The 20,726-nt window shown below is 55.8% G+C and overlaps 1 protein-coding gene across 9 annotated transcripts in view; it reads left to right on the top strand.

Moving 5' to 3' along the window:
- KIF1B (kinesin family member 1B) overlaps window positions 1-20,726 on the top strand; it is a 129,287-nt gene that overhangs the window by 85,400 nt on the left and 23,161 nt on the right. For 5 of the 9 annotated variants that reach the window (XM_056110967.1, XM_056110963.1, XM_056110965.1 and 2 more), the window contains 10 exons: window positions 1,497-1,675; window positions 3,515-3,652; window positions 4,776-5,024; window positions 10,925-11,043; window positions 12,263-12,348; window positions 12,587-12,716; window positions 12,857-13,019; window positions 17,897-17,987; window positions 18,533-18,651; window positions 19,337-19,392. In XM_056110967.1, coding sequence (XP_055966942.1) covers window positions 1,497-1,675; window positions 3,515-3,652; window positions 4,776-5,024; window positions 10,925-11,043; window positions 12,263-12,348; window positions 12,587-12,716; window positions 12,857-13,019; window positions 17,897-17,987; window positions 18,533-18,651; window positions 19,337-19,392 — 1,330 coding nt within the window. The remainder of the gene's footprint in view (window positions 1-1,496; window positions 1,676-3,514; window positions 3,653-4,775; window positions 5,025-10,924; window positions 11,044-12,262; window positions 12,349-12,586; window positions 12,717-12,856; window positions 13,020-17,896; window positions 17,988-18,532; window positions 18,652-19,336; window positions 19,393-20,726) is intronic. The other 4 variants (XM_056110971.1, XM_056110970.1, XM_056110969.1 and 1 more) reach the window with 1 other exon arrangement.

The following is a 20,726-nucleotide window of genomic DNA, read 5'->3' as shown; positions in this document are numbered from 1 at the left end:
CTGTGCTCAGGGATCACTCCTGGCACTGCTCAGGGCACCGTCAGGGATGCCGCCATCGAACCCGGGTCTGCTACGCGCAAGGTAGTCTCCCTCCCCGCTGCACTGTCTCCCCGGCCCCCTGAGTTCATTTTTGGGGGGGACAGCCCCAGTGCTGGCAGAGGCTGTTTCCTGCTCTGTGTAGGTGTGAGGGGCCGAGGGCATGCGGGTCAGGACCCCTCCTGGCTGCACCCTCGCCCAGCCCCAGTTTCCGTTCGTTGTTGTTTGGGCTCTGCCTTGCCATGACCTGGAACTATCGCTGACTCAGGAATAACCCCTGGCAATGTTCAGGGACCATCTGCGGTTCTGGGGACTGAACCAGGATCCTGACCCCTCGTACTGTCCCCCTGGGCTCCCAGTTTCCTCATGGTGGACATGCTGGTGAGGCCCTGGCCCTGCACGCAGCCAGCCCGAGTCCGTCTGCAGTTCTGTGAGCACAGGACCAGGAGTAAGTCCTGAGCGCCACCAGATGTGGCTCAAAAACCACCAAAAATATCACATCCGTTGTTAGGAGTTTTACCTTTTACCCATTTCTCGATCATCCAGATTTCTCCTCAGTGGGCTCAGATGCCATTTTTGTCCAGAATCTCAGCAGCCCACCCCGTGTTGTGACGGTCGGCTGCTCCGCTTCTGCTGGAGACTCAGTAGACACCGGGGGTCCGAGCGATAGTGCAGCAGGCAGGGCACCGGCCTTGCCTGCAGTCAACCTGGGTTTGATGCCCGGCGTCCCATAGGGTCCCCGAGCACCACCAGAAGTGATTCCTGAGTGCAGAGCCAAGAGTAACCCTTGGGGGGCATCACCGGGTGTGACCCAAAAAAGCAAAAAATAAATGGAAATTAAAAAATAAATAAATAAATGGACACAGGGACTTTTTTTTTTTCCTCATTGCTGTACCAGGAATTCAGTTAATGTTTGTCAGTGAAAACGTAGGGTGGGAGCAAGAAGTAAATCCGAACAGAGCACCCACACGCGCTCTGAACGGTGTTCCTCTCGGTTTGAGCTTGGGGATAAGGCCACGTTTCCACCCCCTCTCACTCGGGAGAAGGAGGTAGCCTCTCCGACAGGAGGAATTCTGCAAAGTCTCCGCTCCGTGATAAGCGATTTTGTTGGGATTTTATGTTACACAAATGCAAAGACCCAAATGTCAGGCGAGGAGGGCAAAGCCTCACCCAGCTGGCTGGAAAGTCGGGGCTACCCTCGGGTGTTAATGCGGACGGGACGTCACCGTTGCCAGCTAATCCCCGCATTTCTTGGGGGCGGGCGCTACATTGGACCCGCGTCCTTTCCACTATAACTCCAGTGCCAGTGCCTTCTTTCTAGAAAATAACTTGGCTGCTGAAATACAAAGGACCGCCCCCACACTGCCCCAGTGGCCGTTTGACTCCCCTGCGGGAGTGACCGGGCCGGGGGCCGCAGGGGGTCAATGGGGTCCTAGCCTGCGTCTCCCTCTTTCCCTCAGGTCCAGTTCCAGTTCGTGCTGCTCACAGACACGCTGTACTCCCCGTTGCCCCCCGAGCTGCTTCCCAGCGAGATGGAGAAAGCCCACGAGGAGAGACCCTTCCCCCGCACGGTGGTGGCCGTGGAGGTCCAGGACCTGAAGAACGGAGCGACCCATTACTGGTCCCTGGAGAAGCTCAAGTATGTATGGAACCGACGTTGTTGCTAAAAGCGCCGTTTGCTCTGGGAAAGTCACCCCTCCCACTTCACCTGTCCTCGCTCTGTCTGCCCCTGCTCTGGGGCTTCTGAACGCCGCTGCTGGCAGTAATGATGACTCCCGTCCACTTCCTCGACGTGAAGCCGCCTCCAAACAGCCCTTCTTCCCCACAGAGAGGGCTCAGAGCCTCCCTAGCCCTGTGTTAAGTGTTGAACCTTGGGGCTGAGTAGATAGCGCAAGGGTTGGGCCGGACAGCTTGCATCCAAGTTCCATCCCTAGGGAAGCCCCGGTGCCCGAGCAGCTCCTCACCCTGGCCTGGCATCGCCGGGTTGAGCGTCACCTGCAGCAGCCCTGGGCTCTCAGGCACAGCCAGGGGGAACGCTCCAGCTTCCTCCTCAGACCCATCCCGGTGTCGATTGGTTGGGTTTTGGGTTTGGACCTCACCTGGCAGTGCTCAGGGCTTACTCTCACCCTGCTCAGGGGTCACTCCTGGCAGTGCTTGGGGGTCCACATGGGGTTGAACCCCGGTTAGCCACATGCAACACAAGTGTCTTGCCCGCTGTACTATCAATTCACCCAATTAAGAAAAAAAAATTTATATTAAAATTTCAGAGAGAGTCTAGTGGAAAGGGTACCCCAAGTCATCCCCTGAGCACCTCCAGGAGTAAATCCAGGAGTCAGAAGTAAGCTCTGAGCATCGTCAAGTGTGCCCCCCCAACACACACATACACAAATACACACACACACACACACACACACACACACACAAAACCAGTGACTTACAAAGTTATGATAGTTGAGTTTAGACATATAATGGTCTGGCACAGTCTCATCACCGGTGTCAACTCCTCTCCACCAGGTACCCCGAGGGCACCCCTGTTCCCTCGCCCCTGCCCCCCACCCAAGGCCGCACCTGGACAGGCACATTTTGAGGGTTGCAGTTTGGAGCTTGTGTTTCCAGTGTCGCCAGGCCTGTGGTCTGGGCAGAAAGTGACCCTCTGCCCCACATCACCTGTACACTGGGGCCCCGACCCCTGCTCCCCCCTTACCGACTTTCTCATCTACTTTCCGCCCCGCTAATTCCTTTCTTTCTCTCTCCTTCTCCTCCGTACACTCTTCTCCAGCCAATTTCTTAAAAATTGTAACTATTGGGGCTGGAGCGATAGCACAGCGGGTAGGGCGTTTGCCTTGCACGCCGCCAACCCGGATTCGATTCCCAGCATCCCATATGGTCCCCTGAGTACCGCCAGCAGTAACTCCTGAATGCAGAGCCAGGAGTAACCCCTGTGCACCGCCGGGTGTGACCCAAAAAGCAAAAAAAAAGAAAAAAATTGTAACTATTACGAGCTCACGAACTCTGTTCGCCTCTGGGGTTCATCACCGTCACTTCCAGAGTATCGCGATGATCGCTGATAGCAGGTGGCTCCCTCACCTCAGCCCGATGAGGGTTTCCCACCGTCTGACACATTCAAAATGTCATAAGCCACTGAGCGATGTCTCCTCTGGTTTGGTAGAGGGCAGGAGGTCATGGCAGACGTTTGACATTCTTCTCCAGATGCCTTGGATGCTGTGTCTCGGTTTCTGAGAGATGCTGTGGCCTCCATTCTCTCACGTGTGTGTGTGCGCACACGTGTGTGTGTGTGTGTGTGTGTGTGTGTGTATCTGCGTGTTTTGTACTGGGGACCAAGTTTAGCACCAAGTTTCGGTGCTGGATTGGAGCCCTGCCCCCTACCCTCACTTTATCTTCTCTGGAAGATCCTCCTAAAGCCTACTCTGTCGCACCCCCACGGCCTACAGCCATCACACTGTTGCTTCCTCTCCAGGCAGAGGCTGGACCTGATGCGGGAGATGTATGACCGGGCAGGGGAGATGGCGTCCAGTGGCCAGGACGACAGCGAAGCCACTCTGACCGGCAGTGACCCGTTCTACGATCGCTTCCACTGGTTCAAGCTTGTTGGGAGGTACGGCGCGGCGTGGTTGCTGCCTCCTTCCAAATGATAAATGCTTTGATTTTGTTCAAAACCTCCGCAGATGTCACAGATTGTTGAAAGAAAAAGTATAAAGGTCCCACCTGTAATCAGCCACTCAGACACAGCCAGGTTGTCACTTGGGTGTATTCCCTCCGGGTTCCTTCCCCTAGCCTAAGTCTCTGCCTTCCAGCCGAGAAATTGGCAGCCTCCCTGTCTGTCTGGGAGCGGCCAGAGCAATAGTACAGCGGGGAGGGTGTTGGCCTGGCACCCAGGTTCCATCCCTGTCATCCCATATGGTCCCCTGAGCTCTGCGGGGCATGACCCACAAACAATGAGAACAAAATACCGGAGATGGACAGAACAGATTCAAAGAGAAAGAGCCCGTACCTGTGTCTGCACAGTTCAGACTCAGGGTGTGACTTCGACCCCGTGACTCGCCGAGGCTCTGCCGGGTGGGTTCACCTGCCTGGTCACCCACTTCGGCACCATGTTGAGAGCACGGGTCCTTCCCTGAGTCTCTACTGGGCCAAGTTCTTGGAATTCGAGGAACAGCGTTTGGAGCTCGACTGTGTCAGGGTTTGAACTCCTTTGTAATTGTGCAGACTTCCTGACATATTTTTCCAAGGCTGGAGGCAGGAGAGGGCGAGGCCTCGGGAGAGAGCCCAGTCGAGGCACTCTGCTCTGCCCCCCTCTATTTTTGAAGAGAGGGCCCGGCCGAACGCGGATTCCTCCAGTACATCACATCCATACTTCGCCACGCCCGTTTCATTGATTTTGTTTCCTATTTCTGGTGGCATGGAACTAGAATAAAGGCTCCACGCCGTCCGGTGTCCCCTGAGCTCTCGCACAGTGGGACTGGAGCGGTCCCCGGCCCGCCGTTCCCCGGGGCTTCCTTCCACTCATGTGTGTCTCTGGCTTTTCTGATTCGAAGGATCCTTCTCGTTCCCTTGCCCCCGACCCCGACGGTTTTGGCTGACTTCGCCCTTCCGCCTTTTCCCTCGCTCCTGTGGCGTGACTCCGGCGGGTTCCGTCCGGCGCCTGCACTGCAGCTTCCTGTCTAACCGACTCTTCTCTCTCCCCGGCTCTGTCGCTCCATGTCGCCCCCGCCGTCCAGCTCCCCCATTTTCCACGGCTGTGTGAATGAGCGCCTTGCCGACCGCACGCCCTCCCCCACTTTTTCCACGGCCGATTCCGACATCACGGAGCTGGCTGACGAGCAGCAGGACGCCATGGAGGATTTTGATGATGAGGCGTTCGTGGATGACACCGGCTCTGACGTGGGCACGGAGGAGGGATCAGACCTCTTCAGTGACGGGCACGACCCGTTCTACGACCGGTCCCCTTGGTTCATTTTAGTGGGAAGGTTGGTGAGGCGATCGTGAGAACGGCCAAAAGGGACCAGCTCTTGCTCCGAATGCTCTAAACGCCCGTTTCGAGGACCGCTGGCCGCAGCTGGCTAAGATGCTGGTCAGAGGGAGCCTCCTGAGGAGGGCCAGTGCCAGAGGGGATCCACTGTCACCCTTAGCGTGTTTGGGCCCCATGTTGTCCAGGGGAAGGTCCTCGCAGTCGAGACCCGAAGCCGGAGTCCAAGCAAAACACTTAGTTTAAGTTTTGCTTGGTCATGATTCGAAACAGTCAAGAGCATCAGAACATCCAGTTTTGTCCCTATAAATGATGCCTCTGGCCATTTCACTAAGCTGCCTGGGGACCGCTGGCTTCTGCCATCATTTCACCAAGTGTAAATTCATTTACCATGAATTTCATGAAATTTTCTGTTGACAACACCAACAATGGATATTTGTCCATTGCTCCATGAGGCAGCTCTGAAACCGTCTTGTTCAGACTGAGGGCGGCATTGTCCCCGCCCCATCTGGAGGCAGCACCCCACTCATGCACGAGTTCCAGTACTGGGGCACAGAGTCCAGTACTGGGGTATAGGGTCTGACACTGAGGTACAGGGTCCCACACTGGGGCACAGAATCCAATACTGGTGTCTGTGTCGGCCAGGATCAGCACAGTGCTCATAGAATTTAGTCTAGGCTTTAAGGTAGTAAATTTAACACAGTGCTTTAAAAATATTGTCACTGTTAGATGGAGAAGCCCAGATTAGACAGATACTAAAGGGCAGTAAGTCTTCTGATCAAGAGGACTTCCAATATTTAGAGTGTTGGATGTCCAGTGTCAAGTATTCTAAAGCAGAGCTCATGTTCACGTCCCGGCCACCAGGGAGAGCTCAGGAAGTGACCGGAAGGTGTGCCCCACTGTAGAAACAGGAGGGGACACTCTGTGACAGGTGATTGAAAGCCTCAGTACGACCAGGACTCAGGCCAGAGTAACAGGACAGCAAGTAAGGCATTTTTCTTGCATGTGGCCAGCCTACTTGCATCCTTGGCACCCCATATGGTCCCCAGAACCCACCAGAAGAGATGCCCGAGCTCAGAGCGAGGAGTGAGCCCAGAGTACCACTGGTGTGATCAAAAAAAAAAATGCGAAGCCCAGAGACATGAGATAGTTTTGTTTTTATAATGGCAAAGGGTTATTTGTTTGTTATTGTCAGAACATTGTTCATACATACGATTATGAACAATGAATATTGTTTTCTGTTGACATATTGCCAAGAGTAAACCCTTAGATTTTTTTTTTTTTTTCAGAAAAGCTGCCTTATGTTAACATTGAGGAAGGTGATTTTAGGAGACCCCAGAACCTTATTTGATAGTTGTCTGTATTTCCTCCAGATTCCTTCCATCCATGGACTAGAGCCATAGTCCAGTGGGTAGGGTCCTCGCCTTGCATGTGGCAGACTCAGGTTCAATCCTGAGCACCCCAGAAGGTCTCCCAAGCCCAGTAGGGGTGGTCCCTGAGCACAGAGCCGGGAGTCAGCCCTGAGCACAGCTGGGTGTGGCTCCCAAACACAGCCAACCAGCCGGAGCCCTTCCGTCCTGTTCTGGAGGACAACGTGGGTCGGCTGCGGTTTCGAACACTGCACCCTCGTGTTCTGCCCCATGGCACCATGAGGCTGAGCTGCGACACGCTAGGTGGCATGATGGGAAGAGCGCTGAGCAGAGGGACAGGAGGGGCTTGTGCCCGGCCTCCTCACTGACCCGGGCTGAGGCCAGTAGGTAGTTAGGTGGGAAGAAAAAGAACCCGAAGGACAATTTTGTTCTGTCATTCCCACTCGCACAGCAGGTGCCTCGGGGAGGACGTGTGCCCAGGAGTCGGGGAGCTGTGCAGGGGACGGCGCTTGCCTTGTGCCCAGCTGACCCGGGTTCCCGTACCACACACGGCTCCCTGAGCACAGAGCCGGAAGTGAGCCCGGAGCACTGCCGGGTGTGGCCCAAGAGTTTTGCGCAGATTGTTTGTTTTTGATTCAGTGGTACGGAGAACTTACATCAGAACCCCACTTCAGGTAGAAATTCATTGGTTGAGATACGTGTATTTTCTTCTCTAGTTTCATTCATTGTAACTCTATCACTTTGGGGGACGCTGGGAGGGTAGCCCATTCCCAGCAGTGCTCGGGGCTTACACCTAGCTCTGTACTCAGAGATCACTCCTGGTTGGTTCTCCAGGCATCTTATGCAGTGCCAGGAATGAAACCCAGGTGGGCTGCATACAGGACAAGCACTGTCTTCCACGCTGTCTCTCTGGCCCCACCCGGGCACACTGAAGAGTAGGTATAGGGGTTGGAGAGATAGTACCGTGCAGTGGGTAGGCTCTTGCACATGGCTGACCTGGTTCTGTCCCGGGCACCCCTTATAGTCCCTCAAGCCCACCAGAAGAGATCCCTGAGCACAGAGCCAGGAGTCAGCCCTGAGCGTCACTGGGTGTGACCTCAAAACACCACCCCCCACAAAAAACACCCACCCCAAATAGTAGATACAGAGTGGGCTAGAGAGATAGTCCAGGGATTGAAGTGCTTGCATGCCTCCGAGTGAGCCTGGATCAAATCCCCAGCGCTGCACTTACTCGAACACACACACACACACACACACACACACACACACACACACCTTTGCCTCAACTTTAGTCTTCAGAGGAAACATTTATGTAGCCGTGGCTTGGCAATGATGGGCCTTTTCGTTTGTCCGAATTCCCAGATTCTTTAGATCTTAGCCAGGCACCAAAGCACTGAGGGACGCGGGAACCCCTGGCAGTGGTCTGTTCAGGCTCGAGCTGCCTTCCGGTGCGTGACTGCAGTTCTCTCTGGCCCTCCCTGACCAGCACCACTGTGTGCGTACCAGCATCAGGGCCTCCTGCCCTTGGCCTCGAGCGCAATTACAAGGCACTCACGGGAAATTCCAGTTCCTGCCGAAATTCCATCTGTTGGTTTTGTTTCTCGGCCTTGGCTGCTTCTGGCGACCTTTGCTGTGGGGATGGAAAGAGCTTGTCCCTTTTGCTGTTCTCTGGCGCATGCGGGGATGTCACAAGGTGTCCCCCGTAGTTTAGAATGAACTGTAAAATAGTTAAGCCAGCCTTCTGGGCTCAGAGGGGGCAAAAAGAATTCTTTTGTGACCAAAGTACCTGACGTGAACATGCTTCCTGTAGCTAGAATCATTATTACGTTGTTTTTTTTTTTTGATCTTTCCGTTAACCAAGTTTTTTTCCATTTTACGTAACTTCGCAAACCTTCCTGCTAATGGACCCTGTACATCTTCTGTTTTGCCATCCTTATTCTCTTTCAGTCTGCTCGGCCAAGGTCTGAGGACTCTCACAATGCCAAGTAATTCTAAATGTCCCTGTTTAAAAACTCCAAAGGGGGCTAAGAGAGTGGGCGCAGTGGATCAGGCACTCAAACCGTGCATGCAGCTGACCCTGGTTCAGTCCCTCACACCTCCGGTGGGCCCCTGAGCAGAGGCAGGAGGAAGCCCTGAGCACCAGCAGGTGTGTCCCAGGAACTTTCAGAAGGATGAGATCAGAGTGAGAGTCCGGCGTAGAGGGCGCTGGCCTTGCACACTGCTGACCCACATGTGGTCTTCTGAGCTCGCCAAGAGTGAGCCCTGAGCACCGCCAGGTGTGGCTAAAAATCCAGCAAACAAAAATTCCATTGAGCCGCTCCGGTGTTAGAGCCGGTGCTGGCGGCGAGGGCTCGCCTGCAGGCTGCTGGTCTGGTCAACCCGGTACCGCCTGTGGTTCCCAGCACAGACCCGGGAGGAGCCCCTGAGCACTGCCGAGTGCGACCCAGACCCCACCCACCCACCCCCAGAGTCACAATGGGGGTCAAGACACCCGAATACATATTTCGTATTTTTCGATTTATCGTTATCAAAATGTAATTGTCCAAATTAAGCATTGGTCGGAATCGAAACGTTCTGTGTGGTTAATTTCTCTCGTGAGGATGGCTCCGAAAGTGACCCTCCTCTAAAGCTGGATGGCTTTGCTTGCCCGCCTCTGGTTAGCCCGTTCTGGGGAAAGCCATCCAATTCTCTTTAATAAGAAACAGATCGTTTTCCTGCTCACTCACATAACTGCAGTCATTCGCCAGACACTTACGTATGAGGTTACTTATTTCATCAGTATACCGGACCCCAGCATACAGTGACATCCCACCCTCCCTGGCTTCCCATCTGCAGGGCGACAGATGACACTGACCAGAGGGAGGCCAGAGTCCAGGGAGGGTGCTTGCCCCGCGCGTGGCCAACCCAGGTTCAGTCCCCAACACTCCGTAAGGTTCCCTCGAGCCTGCCAGGAGGGATCCCTGAGTAGAGCCAGGTGTGGCCCCCAGACAAGATAATAATAAAAGACTGGGGTGGGGAGTGTCCTCAGAGGGCCTCAGGCCAGGAAGTTGAGGGGCTCCGGCTGTCCCAGCCTGCGCCTTCCAGGGGAACCGTCCGGCTGGCACCCGGGAAGAGGCGGAGAGGGTCTGCCGTGCCAGCCCTGCAGGGAAACAGAACCTCCGGGAAATGCCCAAGGCCAGCCCGAGAGCAGAGGGTCAGCCGTGCGAGGCCGTGCGGCACCCTTTCCAGAAGCCTCGACGGCACAGCGCTCACGTTTGGCCCCGTCCTTGCACGCCTCGGAGCCGACTGAAAGGGAATCCATGCCGCGGGGTCTGGTTCCAGGCTCACCCGGCCCGATTTCTGTTGGACCTTCCATCCTCGTTTCATTTATGCGCCTACGGTGCTGTGGACGTTTGTGTTTCGCTTGTGTCTCGTCTCCTTTGAGTTGTGTTCCCCCCCTTTGCGTTGAAACCCCCCTAATCCTCTCCATCGTCTTTTCTTTTCTCTTTGTTCCCACAGGTCTCGCTGCCCTGCTCACTTAGACTCAGTTTCCCCCGCTCATGTTCACTGTGTCCTTCTGTAGTTGCGAGCTCACGCATAGCAAATGCTAGGCAGGAGGGACAGTGGGAGTTAGAGCCTACTTCTCATTCATTCATTCATTCATTCATGCATTGGAATGAACATGTTATCACCAATGTTTACCGCTTTTGAAAAAGAAAATCAGGGCTGGGGATGTGAGTGAAGAGCCCATTCCCCCCCCCTCACCCTACCCCGCACTGCAACCGCCCCTGAGCATCCCCAGCACAAGCGTCACCTGGAGGGGCCCCGGGGACCCAGCACTGCTGGACGTGGTGTCCACAAGAGCACATATATAAATCAGTGGCCATAAGACAAAGAATACAAGCTCGCTGTTTCGAGCTGGAGCGTGTCAGGTCTGACTATTTTTCTGTGCGTTTCTGAATTAGCGTTTGCATTCGAGCAGGAAAGGCAGTTCTGTGGCTCAGCCCCTCTCCCGGGTGCCGTGCAGCCTCCCGGGACCACGCCGTCTCCCAGGGACCACACAGTCTCCGGGAAGCGCTTCCCGCTCCTTTGTCTGCGTGCAGTGAAGAAACGAGTTACCTTTCAGAATAAACCAGGGGCCCCTCCTGCCGGGACTCTAGCTCTCCTTTATCATTACTGATTAAATTTCAGTCCCATTTCCTTGCCTTCTTCCCCCCCTCTGTTGGGAAGAAAGAAACCGTTCCCTGTACTTCACGCGCAGGGTCAAACCCGGGTGCGCTTCCTCTCCCTGCCCGAGCCTGGGGACCTCCTGTCACCCCCTGCTGCATGCATGGCCCTCCCTTCAGGAGCCGCAGGGCGTCCCTGGGCCTCTCTCTGGTCAGCCAGGGCTTCTCCCAGGCATTTGCCTGTGTGTCCTCTGTGACGGAGCGGCTGACGGCAGGGGGAGGGGGCACCCGGGGGAGTCAGGGGCAGCGCAGGGGTCCCCCAACCCCACCCCGCTCCCCGCTCTCCCCCTCCCGGCACTCAGGCTCGTCTCTGCCTCCATCTCCAGGGCGTTCGTTTACCTGAGCAACCTGCTGTACCCCGTGCCGCTGATCCACAGGGTGGCCGTGGTCAGCGAGAAGGGCGAGGTGCGGGGCTTCCTGCGTGTGGCGGTCCAGGCCATTGCAGGTAGGTGACCCTCCTCTCCGGACGCGGCCCGGAGACCCAGCAGGCCGGTCTGTGGGGCTGCACGTCCCTGGGGTGTGCGTGCACATGCATGTGTGTGTGCATATGCACACGCCTTTGCGTGTGTGTTGTGTTGCTTCCACCTGTGTGTGCACATGCGTGTTGTGTTGCACCTGTGCTTGTGTGTGCGTGCACATGCCTGCTCACAGCACTGGGGTCTGCCCGACCTGGAGAAAACCTGGAGCAGTCGTCGTTTGTTCCCAGTGCCCAGGGTAGACCCCGCCCGATCTGGGCCCGATCTGGACTCTGCTCCTCTTGGGAAAATGGGTTGAAGGGAATCCTTCACGCATGAAGAGCAGCTTCTGGGGATTCTCTTCATGAAGGCCACTGGCACCTGAGCTCATGGGTCTTGACTGTATTTTGGGGGCCTCGTGTGACGACCATGTTGAAACCTAGAGAAAGATCAGGATGTTGCTCCTGGGCGTTTTTTTCGTGACCCCAGCCTGCTCTCCAGGAAGGCATGTGACCAGGTCTTGGCGGCGGCGTCCTGCTGTCTCTCAAATGCCACACTGTGTCAGGACCTTTTTCCAGGTTCGGGGAAAGTCGGTGACAGCGTCCCCAGTATTGGGGCATTTCCCCGGTATTTTGTCCCCACAGTGTTGTCTGATATTTCCGAGTATTTGGTTGAGTTTCATTGACTAGGATTTTGCCAAATGAAATTAAATTTCATTTCCCGGGTTTCCGAATGGCGTTTGAGGAGTATCAAAATCGAAACTTAACTGGTCTCAGGAGATGAGATGGCTGGTGAATTTTCTTGAGAACCAGAAGCAGCCTGTGTGATTTTTCTGCTGCTTTCTCCGTTGTCCCTGTTGGCTTTTTGGAGGAGGGGCCTACCCAGCCTGTGATCACACCCCGGGGCTGGCCGTGTAGGAGCCTAAGGAAGCGGTGCTGTCCAGCCCTGTGGTTCCCAGGGGCCTCCGAGCCGCACAGGGTGATGGGGAGTCAGCCCAGGGCCGCGCCCTGCGGAGCTCACATCCTCCCTGCATCGCTGGGTCTCGGGCCCGCGGATCCTCTTCGTGAGCGAAAGGCCTGTTCCTGGCTTCTCCTCTCACATTCGTGTTCCTGAGCTGCCGGTCGCACAGCTTTGCTGCTGGTCAGCCACTTGGCCGAGGGTCACCCTTCCCACCGGGCCTCATCCTCTCTGTTCTCTGTCTCTGCCCAGCGGACGAAGAGGCTCCGGACTATGGCTCCGGTATCCGGCAGTCGGGGACAGCTAAGATATCTTTTGACAACGAGTACTTCAATCAGGTGAGAGCTCGGGAAGTTGCTCGGGGCCATGTGCCCGGGGAGGCAGCCTCTCTGCCTGGACCCCAGCGCTCGCTGCAGGTCGGGAGGGAGACCCTTGCCTTGGCAGCCGGGCGCCTGATCCCTTCCCGGGAGGTTCCCCCTCGGTTTCCAGTTACTGGTCTGGAAGTGAGGGAAGTGGGGGGGGGAGTAGAGGGGGGGCTGCCCTTGCCTGACCGTCTCCCGCCCGCCCTGTCCGCAGAGCGATTTCCCCTCCGTGGCAATGACACGCTCGGGCCTGTCCTTGGAGGAGCTCCGCATCGTGGAAGGGCAGGGCCAGAGTGCCGACGTCCTCTCTCCGCCCGAGGAGCTCAGCCGCGTGCACGACCCAGGTGCGTAGACCTCTGGCGCCAACGGGGCCCCTGTCCAAAGAGGGACGCATCTGTCCTTTGCCGGGGAGGGGGGCGTCTTACTTCCCCTGAGGCCAGGCACATGCAGTCCAGACACGTGTGTGTCCCTTTGGCCTCCCCAGATCTGAAGTCCGGTACTCTGCTGGACGGGAAGATGGTGATGGAGGGCTTCTCGGAGGAGGTTGGCCACCACTTGAAGCTGGGCAGTGCCTTCACCTTCCGCGTGACCGTGCTGCAGGCCAGTGGCATCCTGCCTGAGTACGCCGACATCTTCTGCCAGTTCAAGTAAGTCGCCCGTCCCCGTGCCCACCTCGCACAGCCTGGTGCCCACCTCTGCCCGCGAGCGCAGTGCCCCTCAGCCGGGGGCATCCCTTGGGTGCCTCACTCACAGGTGAAGATCACATAAATGGGACCGGAGCACGGGACTTGGAGCCCAGCCAGTGGGACGGGGGAGCCCAGGAAGGAAGCAGTCAGAGGAGTGGCCTCTGTCCCTCTTATGTTGAATAGATACTGATTCAGTATTGATTTCTCAGCTGATAGGGTTTTTGTTTTGTTTTGTTTTGTTTTTTCACGATCACAATGATCAGGACCATCCTGTTGTTCATTGATTGCCTCGAGCAGGCCCCAGTGACGACTCCTTTGTCCTAGCCCTGAGATTATTTTAAAAAGTGCCATATTCAAGGCTCTTTCAGGGTTAGGAGAATGGGACCCATCATTGTTACTGGTATTTGGCATATTGGGGACACCACGGGGAGTTTGCCAGACTCTGCCGTGTAGGCAGGTTACGTTCAGTAGCCTGCCAGTTTGTGCAAAGTAAGAATGAGATAATAAGATGTCGCTTCCAGGAGCTAGGTTTTATAGTCTCTGGGTCTTGGCCATTGATGGGATTAAACAGTGCCAGTTGGTGGGTGTGACCCCTGCCTACTAGATTATGGAGAATCTGGGTGGAGGATGCTCGGCCCCGATCTGAGCAGGCTTGGAGATCTCAGCCCCGGGACCCGCGTGCCTTTGTTCCTCTGCCGGTACCTTCATGCGTGTGAAGAGTGGTCTCAGCATGGTGGTGGCTGGTTCTGGAGGTCTTCGGCTGCTGGAGCCCTGGTCGGGCGGGGAGGGAAACTCAACCCGCTCTCCTCCAAGGGGCCCTGGCGAGGACAGCCAGGTGCGGGGGCAGGAGACTTTTTTTTTATGATTTTCATATATTTTATTTTCATAGAGTAGTTCACAATAGTTCATTGCAGATAATATTCAAACACCAATCCCACCACCGAGAACCTTCCCGCCACAATAAGAGGGAAGTATGTGAGGGTGGTTGTATTTCATTCTGGAGCCATTTAAGCCCATATATAAGAGAACACAAGCAAGTGTGTTAAAATCAAACACATGTGTGCTGCTTTTGGTACCTAAGTGGGCTAAGAGTGTAAGAGGTTGTGTGTCCGCATAAGCAGCCTTGCACTCCAGGAAAGTTTGCATCGCTCTCTTCCCGGAGCTTTAGTGTATAGCCATCATTCCATAGGTTTTCAGGGCCACAGAGATTCCCCGGTAGGGAGGCACTGACCTTCCGTGTGGTCAGTCCTGGTTCAGTCCTGGCACTGTGCACGGCCAATGCCAGAGTGGCGCCTGAACTCTGCTGCTTATGGACCCAAACTCCACCCCCACCCCTAACTTTTTTTTTAAATAGAGACAGTGTCACTAACAGCCTCAAATTTAGGGTGGGATGAAGTTGGTGAGATAAATTTAGTATTTTTAAGTTCTACTATTATGGAGAATTTAAAGGACCTGTTTGCTTCACTGACAGCCCAGAGGGCCGTCACGGTTTGTAGATTCGCCCAACAAGCTCCTCCGCGGAGCACACTGCCCCCCTGTCGGAGAGGACTCTGGTCACTGGGAATTTTGTGGGGGGGACCTTTTGCAGGGAGCTACTTTCACTGCAGTGCTCAGGGGACCGGGTGGTGTCGGGGACCTTCCGTGCGCCAGCCCTCGTCTGGTCGGACCTGAGTGCGGCCTGGGGATGCCTGGCTGGCTCGGAGCCCGCTGGAGGGGCAGAGGTCAGGGGTGGGGGTCAGGGCTGGCTGAGGCCCAGAGATGGCCAGGGCCCAGCTGTGGAAGGGTACCCCAGGCGGGGCACCACAGACTCCCCGACCTGGTAGGGCCTGAAGCACATGTCCAAGGGTGCAGCTGGGGAGGCACCGCTGAGAGGGCAGGGGGTCGGGCTGCTGTGCCCGGGGCCCCTGCATAGGGGCTGGTTTGGTTAGGGCACACTGGGGGCATCTCCTCAGGACACACTCAGGGATCCCGTCCTGCATCCATTCTCTGCGTCCCCTTTATCTTTCTGGGGCTGGGGCATGTCCAGACACTCCTGTCTGGTAGGGAATTCACTGTCAAGTGTCTCATAATTCTTCTCTTATTTTTTTTTAATTGAATCAGCGTGAGAAAAGTTACAAAGCTTTCAGGTTTAAGTCCCATACAATGATCAGACACCCATCCCTTCACCAGTGGACATTTTCCATCACCAAGACCCCCCGTATACCCCCATTCCACCCCTCCCCCTGCCTTTGTGGCAGATGATTTCCACTTTACTCTCTCTCTCTCTCTCTACTTTGATTACATTCAATATTTTGACACCAGACCCACCATTATTATTTGAAATTTCCCCCCAACAATCAGACCTGCCGAAAAGGCATCATTAGGTAATTTGTTTTCTGGTGCTGATAATGAAGTTGATACATGATGTTGATATTTTAGTAATTAAGTCCAGAGGGATTTCTGCCAAAAGCTACTGGGTTCCGAGATTGGTTTGTGTGCCTCTGTGACCATGGAGCTAGAGAAGCCATTCGTGGGCAGCAACTCGGGGTCCTGTGCGGGGGGTAAGGGAAAGGGCCGGTTCCACCCCCCATCCCATGAGGCCTCACGGGTCCCGTCACTACAGGCTCATACCTGTCTGTCCATTAGGCTCTGAAAGATGGCGGTCACCATGCCGCTGCCGAGGGGAAAAGGTGGAAGGGACAGGACAATGCCCTTTCCCACCCGGGGTGGCATGGGACCGTAGTCTCCTATTTTTTGATGTAGGAGTACTGCTATTCAGCCACTGATTAAGCTGATTGAATTGGGCATGAACTCCACATTGCTATTTTTTTTTAATTCAGAATGGGTTGTTTTTTTTTGTTTTTTTTTTTTTTTTTGCTTTTTGGGTCACACCTGGCGATGCTCAGGGTTACTCCTGGCTCTGCACTCAGAAATCACTCCTGGCGGTGCTCGGGGGACCATATGGGATGCTGGGAATCGAACCCGGGTTGGCCGCGTGCAAGGCAAACGCCCTCCCCGCTGTGCTATTGCTCCAGCCCTTATTTTATTTTTTGATTATGGTATGCCAAACACAGTAACAACAATGGAGACGTTACTGGGCCCGCTCGGGCAAATCGATGAACAACGATTTGAGGACAGTGCTACAGTGCTTTGGTTATTTATTTTTTTTCATCATCATGAGATACAGTTGCAGAGCTTTCCTGTTTGAGTTTCAGTCCTATACAGTGATCAGTCACCCATCCCCCCCAGTGCACATTCTCCACCACCAAGGGCCCCAGTGTCCTCCCGCCATCTCCACCCTCCCCCTGCCTCTATGGCAGACAACCTCCCCATACTCTCTTTCGTATTGCTTGTTATGAATAGCATAAGAAGTCTCCTGGAATTCTAAAATTTTAGGTAACTAGGGTCTGGAGAAACCTTTGCAGTGAGCTGCTCAGTTTGGAGGTTCTTCTGTGTGTCTCTGGATCATGACCGTTAAGGAGCTTAAAGGAGCAGCCGGAGGCAGTTTGTGGGAATGACCTCCAGGGTCCCAGGGGGATGGGGGACTCCCTCCTTTTTTATTGTTGTTTTTGGGCCACACCGGGAGGGGCTCAGGGATCAGTCACTCCTGGCAGTGCTGGAGCACCACTCCTAGAGGTGTTCGGGGGCCATATGGGGTGCTGGGGGGTCAAACCTGGTTTGGCTGTGTGCCAGGCGCTGTCCCCCCCAGCCCGCTCTGCTGCTTTCCCTTCAGACTAATGGCAGGACGGCCCGGAGCCTTGGCGCTGTGACGAGCTCCTACCTGCAGCCCGGGACCTGGGGCAGCCAGCTGCATGCACAGACGTCAGAAGAAGAGACAACAGTTCTTTTCTCTTTTGTCTATTTTTTTTTTTTTTTTTTGGTGGGGGGAGGCTCTTCTGCAATGCTCAGGGTTTGCTCCTGGCTCTGTGCTCGGGCCACTCCCAGCAGGACTCAGAGCCCCTAAGTGGTGCTGGGTATCAACCAGGCTGGCCGCACCCAGGGCTCAGGCCTGCGCCCTCTGCCACTGTCTCCCTGGCCTCTTCCGTTGCTTTTTCTTTTTTTCTCTTCTTTTGGTTTTGGGGCCACGCCCGCCATGTTCAGGGGCTCCTTCTGGCCTCGTTCTTAGGAGCAACCCTGACCGTGCTCGGGGGAATCCTATGTGGTCCTGGGGATTCGAACCCGGGCCAGCACAAAGCAAAGCCCGTGCCTCACCCCTGAGACTGTCTCAGGTCAGTGCCAGAATCCTGCCTTCCTACCACGGAAATGCGTCATTGTTATGAGGGGTGAAATCATTACTGTGAAACAAAAACCGTGCCTGGAGCTGTGTGAACGGAGAGCGCTGGGCCAGTAAGGGGACTTCCAGGAGGAGGTGATGTTTGAATCCACTTTCGCATCTGCCTGGCCTCAGAGCGACTCCAGAGCGAGCCTGCCACCGGCTGTGACCTTGCTCGGCAGGGCCTTGAGTCTGTGGCCCTGTAGTACACAGGATGCTTTCCTAACCGGTCTCGGTCCAGTTTAAAACAAAACCAAACCCGAAAACCTTCCACAGAAAACCAGGACTGCACAGACAGCGCTCTGCCGTATAAATGCAGGCAGCCAAGTCCCGACGATGGGACTAGTGCTCCCAACCAGGGGCTGTGCTCCCAACCGGGGACCGTTCTTCCGATCAGGGAGAGTGCTCCGACCAGGGGCCTGTGCTCCTGAGCAGGGTCAGTGCTCCTGACCAGGGGCCGTGCAGTTTGGCCTGTGATACTGATCGGGTGGGAGCACCTTTCCTTCCGTAGTCAAGCTCCTGGACACAGACCCTGACGCACCCGTGGAGGAGTGAAGACCACCGTTGTTGTTCTTTCCTTACATAGCTTTTTGCATCGCCACGATGAAGCGTTCTCCACGGAGCCCCTGAAGAACAACGGCAGAGGAAGTCCCCTGGGCTTCTACCACGTGCAGAATGTAAGTGACGGGACAGGGTGGTCGGCTTACCTCGGGACTGTGGTTCCGCGCCCGCTGTGAGTGAGCGGGCTCCCTTTGGCGGAGGAAGGAAGATGTTACTCAGCGCTGCAGACCAGGAGCTTCTCAGGGTGGACAGACAATGGGGGGGCGGCCAGAGGGCGGAGCTGACCCTCTGATCACAGTGCCCCCTCCCCAGTAGAAGGGGGGCTCATCTGCGGTAAAATGTTCCGTTATTTCGAATGAATAAGATGTTTTTACTCTCCTTGCTGGAAAGATCCACACATTTGCGTAGGGATAAGAATGGAGCAAGACAACATGAGTTTTCTTTCTGATGGTTCCAAAATCCTATCAGTTTTGTAACTAGAGCGTGCGTGTGTGTGCGTGCGTGCGTGTGTGTGTGTGTGTGTGTGTGTGTATGTGAGAAGGGGAATTCAAAATGTCTGTGGGCGTTAGGACCTCACTCAGTGAGGCTGGAGGATCCCAGGGCCCAGCGGGGGTCTTTCTCCCCCGGCCTCTCCCTGACCTCCTGCGCCTTTGCTCCCCAGATTGCAGTGGAGGTCACCGAATCCTTCGTGGAGTATATCAAAACCAAGCCCATCGTCTTTGAAGTCTTCGGCCACTATCAGCAGCACCCGCCTCACCTGCAAGGCCAAGAGCTCAACAGGTGAGCTTGGCCAAGGAGCTCATGCGTTCACTGGTGGTGCGGAGGAAAGAGACCCCCTAGCGCCCCCGCCGCCGAAACGTCCCCTTTATTCTGAGGCTCTTGATCAGGCCTGAGAGCAAGTCAGGGCTTGGCGGGTGACCGTGTGACTGGCCTTTTTCTAGAATGGAAGATGGAGCCGCAGTCATAGAGGACAAACGGGAGAGGACCTGGGGGTGGGGTGTGGGAATGGCGGCCAGGCCCTGTGGGCAGTGAATTCATTTCCTCTGTTAGGGTTTTCAGGGGCTCTTCTGAGTGTCTCGGCCTTACTGGGGATTGTATCTGCTCTCTGGTAATTGCAAACACCCCTCCTAAGGGCTCTGGGCCTTTGTGTGTGGGAGCCCCGCCTGGCCCGCCAAGCACCACGGGTAGGCGGCAGGGGCGGGGGAAATTCCTTGGGCACTGAGCCAGGTGTGGCCCAGAGTCAGGGGAGTTGGACCTTCCCCTGTCACCCCTGGGACTCTGTCCTAGCTTGCCAGCCACCCCAGGGACGGCAGAGGCTGTGACCCCTGGCCTGGCTTAGGGGACCTTGGGTGGGGCAGGGATGCAAACCAGCGTCAGTGGGATGCAGGCAGGCGCCCCAAGCCCTTCATTGGCTCCACGGCCCCCACGCTGGGCTCTGTTCAATCCTGACCCATTTCCTTTGCAGCCCCCCGCAGCCATGCCGACGATTCTTCCCGCCGCCCATGCCTCTCTCCAAGCCAGGTGAGCTTAGTCACACTCCTTCCACAGCGCTCTCCCTGTGAGGCTATACCCATGCTCATTCCACAGTGCTCCCCTATAGAGCCATACCCATGCTCATTCCACAGTGCTCCCCCTCTGGGACTGTAGCCACTCTCCTTCCACAGTGCTCCCCCTCTGGAGCTGTAGTCACGCTCATTCCACAGTGCTCTCCCTATCAGGCCATAGCCATGCTCCTTTCACAGTGCTCTCCCTGTGGGTTTGTCGGAGCCCAGCCCAGCTTCCGAAACTGTGTGTATTCCCAGTCCAGCAGGAACCAGAATGCTGGGGTCCCAGTTTTTTTTAAAGTTGCTACAGGTCCCCCTAAATGGGCTGGAGCGATAGCACAGCGGTAGGGCGTTTGCCTTGCATGCAGCCAACATGGCCGACCCGAGTTCGATTCCTCCGCCCCTCCCTCTCGGAGAGCCCGGCAAGCTACTGAGAGTATCTCGCCCGCACGGCAGAGCCTGGCAAGCTCCCCGTGACGTATTCGATATGCCAAACACAGTAACAACAAAGTCTCCAATGGAGACGTTACTGGGCCCGCTCGAGCAAATCGATGATCAACGGGAGGGCCTTTACCTTTACCTATTACAGGTCCCCCTAAATTCTCTGGTCGGCTCCTGGCAGAGTTTGGGGATCCCCCTTCCCAAATCTCTATCCCAGACTCCTGGCGACTGTCAGTGCCTGGGCATTTTCCCTGCACACGGAGCCACCTATGCAATTGTCCTGTTTGGGTTTTTCTTCATTTTCATCCCGTCTCGTCATCTCCCTCCCAGCACATTCTTACTCCACACCCTGTGCTCATCCTTCACCCCGTCCTCCTTGCTCCATCTGCCCTCAGACCCTGAGGTGGAGGTTGAGCTGATTGGATTTCTCCTGAACATCTGCGTGTGTGGGCCGGGGGTTACTCCTAGCTCTGTGCTTGGGGATCTGAACTCGGGGGGATTCAGGGGACCATAATGAGATGCCAGGAATCGAACCCGGGTCAGCCACGTGCAAGGCGAGCACTTGCCCGCTGTGCTCTCACTCCAGCCCCGCACAGCCACCTTTTCTCTTGCTGCCAGAGCAGAGGGGTGTAGACCAGGGGGTGAGCAGTGAGATAGCATTGCCAGAGACGTGGAGAAACCACGGGGCTTGTGGCCACACTCCTGTGTGCAGGAGAGGACGCGGACTCCCTAGCAGGTGCCACCTGGGCGTGAGGGAGGGTTTGCCCGTGGACCACATGCCCTCTGACTCCTGCTGGGCAAGAGAAGTAGGACCTGGTTTCCTGACTGGCACCACAACTGGGTGAAGCTGAAACGAGTGCCGAGTGCAGC

Source organism: Sorex fumeus, unplaced genomic scaffold (genome assembly GCF_029834395.1).
Source record: "Sorex fumeus unplaced genomic scaffold, SorFum_2.1 ptg000011l, whole genome shotgun sequence".
Classification (NCBI taxonomy): domain Eukaryota; kingdom Metazoa; phylum Chordata; class Mammalia; order Eulipotyphla; family Soricidae; genus Sorex; species Sorex fumeus.
The sequence above is the reverse complement of the archived record's forward strand: the minus strand, read 5'-3'. Positions and strand labels throughout refer to the sequence as shown.